Raw genomic sequence first — 9,077 nt, forward strand, 5'->3', positions numbered from 1 at the left:
CTAGCCAAGGAGGTGATCATGATGCTCGATCGTGCGCAGGAAGGCCGATCGCTCCCTACGGAAGAATTCGAACTCCACGGGTAGCTCAAGTGCCTCAGCCTTGGCCTCTCTTCTCTGGAACATACCATGGCTCGGCAGAGGTCTAGGATCACGTAGCTGAGGGAAAGCGACGCAAATACTCGCTTCTTTCACCTACATGCTTGCTACAAGAGACGAAAGAACCACATCGTCTGCCTGCGATATGGTGACCATTAAGTCTTCGGCCATGAGGAGAAAGCACTCGTCCTCCAGAGTTATTTTGAGCAGCTTTTGAGTGAGGACGTGGATAGGTCCACGATTAATTTGGACTCGTTGGGGGTCTCTCCACAGGATCTCTCTGACCTTGAGGCACCTTTTACCGAGGACTAAGTCTGGAGTGTAATCCGCGAAATGTCACCGGATAAGGCCCCTGGGCCTGACGGGTTCAGCGATGCATTCTATCAATCTGCATGGCCGGTCATCAAGGTGGATGTCATCAAGGCACTCGACGCCTTCTTTGCTCAAAACGATCGACACTTCCACTACTTGAATGGTGCACTCTTATCCCTGCTTCCCAAAAGGCCGGACGCTGCTTCTCCAAAGCACTTCCATCCGATTAGCCTGCTTCACAGTTTTCCGAAGCTCATCTCGATGTTGTTGGAAAATCGTCTCGCGCACCACCTAGGCAACATCATTCTCTTCAACCAAAGTGCGTCTATTAAGCGTCGATCGATTCAAGATAAATTCATGTTCATTTAGCGATTTGTGAGGTTGCTCACTTCTCGGAATATTCCTAAATTATTGCTTAAGCTTGACATCTCAAAGGCGTTTGACACCGTGGCGTGGGCTTTCGTGCTGGAGGTCCTGCACGTGTGGGGATTTGGGCAGCGTTGGAGGAACTCTATCGCGATCTTGCTATCTTCTTCTTTCACGCGCGTCTTGCTCAATGGTCAACCCAGTCCAGCCATCCGTCACCGACACAGCCTGCGCCAGTGCAACCCGCTGTCTCCCCTTCTTTTCATCTTGGTAATGGACGTCCCCAGTTGACTTTTTGCCAAAGCTAGCACTAATGGCCTCCTCCAACCTATCGGTCACCCGGTGATTCAACACCCATGCAGCTTGTATGCGGATGACGTGATCCTTTTCGCCTCGCCGATGCACCATGAAGCCTCGGTGATCAAGTCAATTCTAGATATCTTTGGAACTGCTTCCGATCTTAGGATAAATTTGGATAAATGCTCTATTACTCCAATCTTTGGTTGTGAGGCAACCCTACAAGGAGTTCACGACATCTTCCGATGCCAAATTGTGAATTTCCCGATCAAATATCTCGGCCTTCCATTGTCCAACAGGAAACTTCCGGGATCACAGCTTCGCCCGCTAGTGGAGAGCCTCGCCGCCAAGCTTTCGCCTTGGAAGGGGCCGTTGTTGCAGAAGAGTGGGCGTCTTATTCTGGTGAAGTCCTTCCTCTGGTCCATGCCAATCTAAACCATCATGGTGGCACAACTACCCACCTGGTTGATCGAGGACATCGACGCTATGCATCGCAAATTCCTTTAGTCAGGGACCAATGCGTCGGTGCGGGGCAAATGTGCGGTCACGTGGGGAGCAGTCTGCAGGCCTTTGAGGTTTGGCGGCCTCGACATTCTCGATCTCAAGCTCGCTGGTTATGCACTGCGTCTCTGTTGGCTATGGCTGCAGAAAGTAGATCGGAAACGCGCTTGGTCTCCGTTGCAACTGCACGTAAAGCCGGAGGTTCATGCTCTCTTCAACGCCTCCATCTACATGCACCTTGGCAGTGGCAATCGTGCCCTCTTCTGGTTGGATAATTGGCTTGGTCGGAAATCAATCCAAGCCCTTGCTCATGCGCTATGCGAGTTGGTCACCACCTACGTTGTTTGAACTCAAACGGTCGCGCAAGCTCTTCATGACCAGTAGTGGATTCAGGACATCCAAGGGGCGCTATCACATCAAGCTTTGGTGGAATACATCTTGCTCTGGTCGCACCTCTCGAAAGTCCACTTGGACGAGCAAAAGGATGACGCCTATGTTTGGCAATGGACCGTGGACGGGAGCTACTCAGCACGATCGACCTACAATATTCTTCACCAAGGTGTTGTTCTATTCCAAGGCGCTGAAAGGATTTGGAAGACATGGGCACCTCTAAAGGTTAAGTTCTTAATTTGACTCGCATCTTGATAGCGCATTTGGACGACGGACAGGCGTCTGAAACACAGTCTCAATGTACATTCCTCTTACTAGCTTTGTGATCAGAACCTTGAGACTACGGATCACATCTTGGTCGAGTGCTCCTTCACCAAGTCCATCTGGTGGCAGTCTCTCTCTTGGGCTCCAAGGATCATTGTTACAAGATTGGTGAACTCACGTCACCTCCCTACAGCCGGCAGCGATACAAAAAGGCACCAACTCTATCATCATGCTTGTTGCTCGGCACCTGTGGAAGGAGCGCAACGCCAAACTCTTCAATCGTCAAAAGTCAACAGTGACGCAGGTTATCGGGCGGATCAAAATGGACACGGACCTTTGGATCGCAGCAGGCGCATGTCAATTAGGTCGTTTATTTTGCAGGTAATCCATTTTGTTTTGCGGCTTCTATTGCCGCAAAGCAGGTCTGTCCCCCCACGTCGTGTATGTATTCAAACTATTTCTCCCTCTTAATACAATAATACACAGTCCTCCTACGTATTCGTGAAAAAAAAATAGACTACAGATGAACATCAGAGTATTTACATTGTGTCTCTATATCCTAACCTCCTATGTACTCTAAAACAATGGAACTTCAAGACACTGCTCGCGTTGAAAACAATGAACAATGGATACGGTGGAACCTACTCGCGATATACCGGATGGTCAATGCTTAAACAACTGCTCCTACAGTGATGCAGTATTCCCTTTAAGATTGAAGAACCCATAAGGTATTAACAAACTTCGTATGCTTGAAAACTCCTAGGTATTGCTTGCATTACCATATCAGTTACCCTCCACAATAAGAGAAGTCAGTTCATTTTCCTGTTGACTTCTCAATCTTGACAATATTGGGAGGCTCCTTTTAATTCTCTCAGGTAGGAACCTGGAAAATTTAGGAAACAAAATTCTTTTTAGCTACCAACTATTTTCTGAGTAGTGCATAACTCGAAAGATTACTGTAAAAAAAAAGACAGGAGGAACATATGGTTGTGAAAATGAAATCTGCAGATTGCAACTTACAAGTCAATTCTTTCTGAAATAGCTCTGCGCACGGAAGAGTTCAGCCCATAAGCAATGGAATTAAAAAGTCCCTAGAAATAACGGGGAACATCAGAATATTCACGGGAAAAAATGAGAAGTTAAACGATGGAATATAGGAGAATTTTCAAAAAACACTTTATGCATAACCTTATAGCCCATAGGGAAACAAATGGACAAAAAAAATTCAAGTAAATTACACTTCATGAAGACTCCATAAGTCATACATGCACTCGTTTCAATAAGGGGCCAGATTCAATGGTGCTAGATTTAATCCTAAGGGTAACGAAGGATAGCAGTCACAAATCTATTCCATGCACTCGTTTCAATAAGGGGTCAGAACTCCAGCCCTTCCAATTGGAGTTAGTTACCCATGGGGACAGAAGAAAAAATGGAGCCATGCAGAGGCCTCTTACTCAAGCCCCCTTCTGATATATTATGCATATGTTAGTAGATTTAGTTTCTCTAGAAAAAAATACAAGTTTGCAGCGTGGTACTTCAGTAACATCTAGGATTGAATACAAAAGCATTAAGAGACTCACCATAAGTCCAGCGAACCCAACATCAAGAAAGGAGAGCCAAAATATCTTGTGGCCTGGATTGGCAAAGTCATAAAGACGATTGATAGTTGCAAAAGCCCATGAACCAATCAAAATTAGAGGGTAATAACCCCACCGATTAAATGCCTGCAAAATATGGTAAGTTAATTAATCATGTATCCGCTCAAATTATATTTATCCGGCTGTCCTTGCACCAGACAATGTACAGTGATATGGAGCTAATGTAGGACACAAAGGAAACAGGATACGAAATGTGGAATTCACTCCACAACATTTTCATCAGAATAACAAACATCATAATGTTCTCAGTTTATTTCCAATCCAAGATGTTTAAAAATTAATAGGAGCAAGTTAGCTATTTTCTGAAGTAAACGACATCAGTAACAATAAAGCAGTGCAATAGGAAAGGAAAATATCTCTGGCAGAAGCACTGAAGCAGAAACAATGACAAATGTTTGTAGAGAATTCGGTACCTTCTTGTCAGCCCTAATGTCAGATTGATTTGATCGATCGCTTATGCCAACAGCCATCTACATAAAATTCCATGAGCTTATCAAACTTCAGAACATACAGGCAAAAATAGCATAATATGCCAAAGAGTTCCAATGAAGGCCTTGGTAAATGGTAACCCTCAATATACAAGAACTGTTGACCGAAAGTATTCTTACCCGTGTTGCATTGTTCAGCATGCGGTTTACTTCATAGTATGTAAACCCATTGTAAAGAATGGCACCCCAAAGTGGAAGATAAAAGGATATCAAGTGTAGGATCTGCAAGTAAGGACATTTCAGCATTTTAATGAAAAATTTGCTAATATGCTGATGAGGTTGGTATTTCAGTTTATATTCATTGTCTAGCTGAGGACTATAATGTTTCGTAGTCCAAGCAAGATATGTTGGAAATTCCATCTAAACAGTACTTATCCCCTAGGTACATTTTGGTTTGAAACCCTTGAAAGTAGGTGTTGACAACATTCAAAGCAGTAGCATATAGGTAGATCATTAGCAAAATTTGGATTGTCTGAACATCATGGATGAGCTATGAAGGATTAGAACGTAGATGAGCCTCTGCGACAGTTGTCTGTAACCAAATGTGCCAAACTTCACTCGTAAATGATACAACATACACTACTGTAACACTCGGTGAAGTAACACATACTACTAACAGTTGTGCAATAATCTTTGGGACAACTCATAAAGCAAACAAAAGATCACATGCCTTTGCCAAGCTTCCCTGCTGGATCCAGCACCAGGTACCTGGCCTTCCATAGTCACTTCCTATTGAACGTAACACAGTGGTAGCTAGTGAAGTTCCTGCAGAGACAATTTTTTTAAAAAAAAACTTTAAAATCTTTTCAACTGAACTGGAAATCTAACATATGACTTCCATAATAGGTCAATATAATAATAGTCTACTGCTAAAAATGGAGGACTATATAATAATAATCTACTGCTAAAAATGGAGGATATATGCAGACATAAGAGAGAAATGCTACATATTGGTCCCAAAAATGGATGTATGTGGCCACGCTGACTATACTACTAAAAGAAACCATATACGTGAAATATGCAGCTAAAGGCAAAAATAACGAAAATGAAGAACCGTTTGAGCATACTGATCTGCAACAAAATATCCAGGGGTTGGGAACTCAAATAGGAAACAAGATCTGTAGCCTGAGATACTAAACATAGTTACAAATACATCAAGTCATCAGCTATAGACATGAGTACAGTTTAATGGACAAGAAAATTAATTTGAACTTGTATGCTTCGCTTCTTACAAGGCAGAGAAGGCAGATAATAGCAATGGGAAAAAACCGGCAAAATAAGTACATGCATCACATCTAAATAAATTTTTTAGGCATATAACAACCTATGTGTTAGCAAACAGATACAGCACAATGCATCAAATATAGCTATATAGTGTGGACCATTTTAGTTTTTGTCAAGCACATTGCCTCACACAGATGATGCAGATACAAAATTGTCAGTATTTTTTCCGAAATAAGGTCTCCCGCGAAAAGAGTTTTCCAACTTGTCCAATACTTGCTTAATTTGGAACGCATAATTTCCAAAAAGTAAGAAGTGTTCAAGAGTTTGCATACCCCACACATACAAGTGGAAAATGGATCCAAATTCTTCAACATCAGTTTTGTGTTTGACAACAGTGCGATGAAGAGTGAATGCTATCGTGGTTGTCCATAGAAAAGAAGCCACACAGAAGAAATGGGCACTGTAGTCATGTGCAAAGCAGTAAAATGCATTTGATGGGCCCCTGCAATATAAAAAAAATGCCATGGTTACTAAAGTATTTTACCACAAGAACATAACCTAACTGAGCAGTCAGATGTATAGAGAAATGGAAGAGAACAGTCTGGTTTGTTCTTCTTAAACAAAAACAATTATATTTTTTGCATAGATTCCTCGCATTTATATTTCTTAAAAAGCAGAATGCAAAAGTAAATTAACAGTATGGATAATGAGTATTATAGATTCTGGATAAGTTATTTGTTGCAGACTGTCAATAGCAAAAGTAAATTAACAGTGAGAAAGAAATAAAGCCAGGAAGTAATTATGTGAAGCTGAGGTATAATTTATTCATATAACACAGATGGCAACATACCCCATTATAGTGAATAAGCTGCAAAACATATCCTGCAATTCAAATCAAAGTTGTCAGAAAACATAAAATAGCTAGAGCAATCATAAGATAAGAATGAACAAACCTAGCTTCAGCTAATGCTTTCACCAGTGTCAGCTAAGCAAATGTACTATCATTTTTTTTTCTAAGAAAGCAAACTAGTGTCACCGGAAGTGATGATTGGCGAACTAGGCTTGATATGTAGTGCTCATCATGCCCATTGGTTTCAAGATTCAACAAACCAGTAAGGGGGAATGCAATCTCCGTGAAAATGAAAAAGTAAATATTATGGATACCATCTGCTTCCATAATTAAGAATTCACTATGAATTGTCTCTATGAAAAATATCCTCACATTTAGCTCTACCGAGTTGGAGGTGGAGCACCCCATGTGCCGATGCAACAGATCAGCTCAGATGACCTTGAACATCATACCGTAACGACTGGAATTAGAATGTTTTTTTCAAACAAAATCCAAGTGCAAGACATGTACAGTTCTGTGCCATGACTAACATGTAAACTATCATACAATCATGCAAGAGGTGCTCACTTCCAGAAATAACCCGCATCGGTGAAGATTGGCGAGCGTGTGCACATTTCTGAATATCCAGATCCCTACTGTACTGCCAGGCACCAGATTCTCGAGAATTACTTCAACTCATACGCATAAAATTAAAGCAGCCTTGTGCTAAACTAACAACATAAACCACTAAATGCGAACTATTAACAGGTAAATTAGCAAAACACAGCGCACAGATCGCACCACATGCTCCTTATTCCAAACAGCAACCGCGGCAGATCGCACAATTTAGCAACTCAAACCCAAAATCCCGAACCTAGAGCACCAAGATCCGAGCCCGCTCACCGAGACGGCGAGGTAGAAGATGAGCTTGAAGGAGAACTTGCGGAGCTCCCGGAAGAGAAGGTAGCAGAGCACGATGAAGGAGGAGCCCGCCAGCGAGAGCGCCGCCGCCGCGGCGCCCACGGCGTCGAGGACGTCGCGGTCCCGCAGGACCTGGCTCGCCGCCGCCGGGGCCATCGCCGTCGCCGGCGATCTCTGCGGTAGGAGTCGTTGGTTGATGGGCTGGATTGGATTGAGAACTCGAGACCCTGCTGCCTTCGCCGCGAAGCTAGCGCGTTATTTGGGCTTGGTTGCTGGTTGCTCTTATGGGCTGGAACCGTGTGCGTTATGGGCTTCTATATACGGGCCAACTCTACCATACCACGTGGAATTTTTTACATTTTGACATTTTTTAAAAACATTTTCTATGAATGGACTCCTGCTAAAATAAATTTTGAAATTAGATCTTTTTGCACAGAAACTTAACATTTGGCATCGTGGTTTAAGGGGATAAGATCATATGAGTTTGTTGGAGAACAACATTTACTTCAATTTTAAGAGATTTGCTAGTTCTGAATAGCTTGAGATTATGCTTATCTCTCAATCAATTTTTTTATGTTGCAATAGGCATTAGTGTATGTTGCAGTAGTTATTTTTGTATGATGCAATATATCTTCATGTTTTTTATATGCTGCAATAGGTATTGTTGTATGTTTCAATAGGTAATTTTATATATTGCAATAGTTCTTCTTATTTGTTACAATAGTTATTTATGTTTGTTGTAATTTCTTTGTTTTTGTTGAGAGAAACAGATATATATTCTTATATGTTCCAATAAGTTTTTTTTTATTGTAGCTGTTCTTTATAGATGTTGCAGTAGCAAAAAAAAAATTGTGACTAAGAGATAAGCACAATCTTAGTCACTTGACAAGGAGACAAATCCCAATTTTAAATGTGAGGCATATAGGACGGGATGAGAAAAAGGAAGAATGATTCACCACAAAGAATTTATAGTAACGTATATAATAAATTAAATAGTTTGCCACAATGAAACTCAGCTATAGTACACGGGATTTTGAAACATTTGTTCAGGTTACATGCGTGGAATATGAAAATGAAATTTAGTAAAAATTATTTATTTTTATTATATGAGACTGTTCAGAGCCCTTACAGTTAGTTCACCACATTCGGAGTAGAAAGTAGCCCACAACTACCACACCTGCATGGAACTTTTGCAGCATAAGCTCATAACAAACGACACCACATTGCTTAGTCTACTTGCAAAAACTTAATCTCTGAAGCCTAGAGTAAGCGTCTACGGCCTCGCAGCTCTTCTCCTCTATCTCCAGATATTCAGGAAACGCACAACTTTGTATTAGCATTCTTCTGATCACATCTTATCAGTTCACAATGCATTGTCACATCCCTGAACTATACATCACACTACTACAGAACTAGTCATAAGTGTCGGCTCATCAGTGTCGGTTCAGCTAAAACCGACACTGGTAAGGTATCAGTACCGGTTTGTAGGAAAATCAAGCAACCAACTATTCATTCAAACAAAAATCAGTACTGATAAGTAGTATCAGTGCCGGTTAGTATTAAAAACCGATTTTTAATACTAACTGGTACTGATACTACTCCCAGATCTAAATTTTGATTTCACTGCCGTTTTGGCTCACGAATCTCCTGATCGCGTCCACCGATCTCTCTCCCTTATCTCTTCGCTCTCAGCCAGCTCTCTCTATTATCTCTCTCGCTCTCCTTCGGCTC

At 41.8% G+C, this 9,077-nt stretch overlaps 1 protein-coding gene across 3 annotated transcripts; it reads right to left on the bottom strand.

The window, feature by feature from the left end:
* Positions 1-2,595: 2,595 nt before the first annotated feature.
* Positions 2,596-7,598, bottom strand: LOC133926487 (G-protein coupled receptor 1-like). Of its 3 annotated transcripts, XM_062372458.1 has the most exons (10): positions 7,014-7,287; positions 6,819-6,884; positions 6,447-6,478; positions 5,929-6,098; positions 5,043-5,137; positions 4,493-4,594; positions 4,298-4,354; positions 3,807-3,950; positions 3,247-3,317; positions 2,596-3,109 (listed from the first exon to the last, which is right to left on the bottom strand). In XM_062372458.1, exons 2-10 carry the CDS (start codon positions 6,852-6,854, stop codon positions 3,010-3,012), a joined length of 807 nt encoding a protein of 268 aa, XP_062228442.1. In that variant the 5' UTR covers positions 6,855-6,884; positions 7,014-7,287; the 3' UTR covers positions 2,596-3,009. The 3 variants fall into 3 exon arrangements, with proteins under 3 accessions (XP_062228442.1, XP_062228439.1, XP_062228440.1); XM_062372455.1 differs by lacking the exons at positions 6,819-6,884; positions 7,014-7,287 and adding an exon at positions 7,329-7,598; XM_062372456.1 differs by having other exon boundaries at positions 6,819-7,287.
* Between the last annotated feature and the right edge of the window lie 1,479 nt (positions 7,599-9,077).

Source organism: Phragmites australis, chromosome 8 (genome assembly GCF_958298935.1).
Source record: "Phragmites australis chromosome 8, lpPhrAust1.1, whole genome shotgun sequence".
NCBI classification, from domain to species: domain Eukaryota; kingdom Viridiplantae; phylum Streptophyta; class Magnoliopsida; order Poales; family Poaceae; genus Phragmites; species Phragmites australis.

Bases quoted from the DNA above. Each gene is read 5' to 3' on its own strand.
- LOC133926487 (XM_062372455.1), bottom strand. From the start codon at position 7,502: ATGGCCCCGGCGGCGGCGAGCCAGGTCCTGCGGGACCGCGACGTCCTC. The intron at 6,479-7,328 runs GTGAGCGGGCTC...TTTGAATTGCAG, and splicing joins TCTTCTACCTCGCCGTCTCG to GATATGTTTTGCAGCTTATT. The intron at 3,318-3,806 runs GTGAGTCTCTTA...CGTTATTTCTAG, and splicing joins TTGGGTTCGCTGGACTTATG to GGACTTTTTAATTCCATTGC.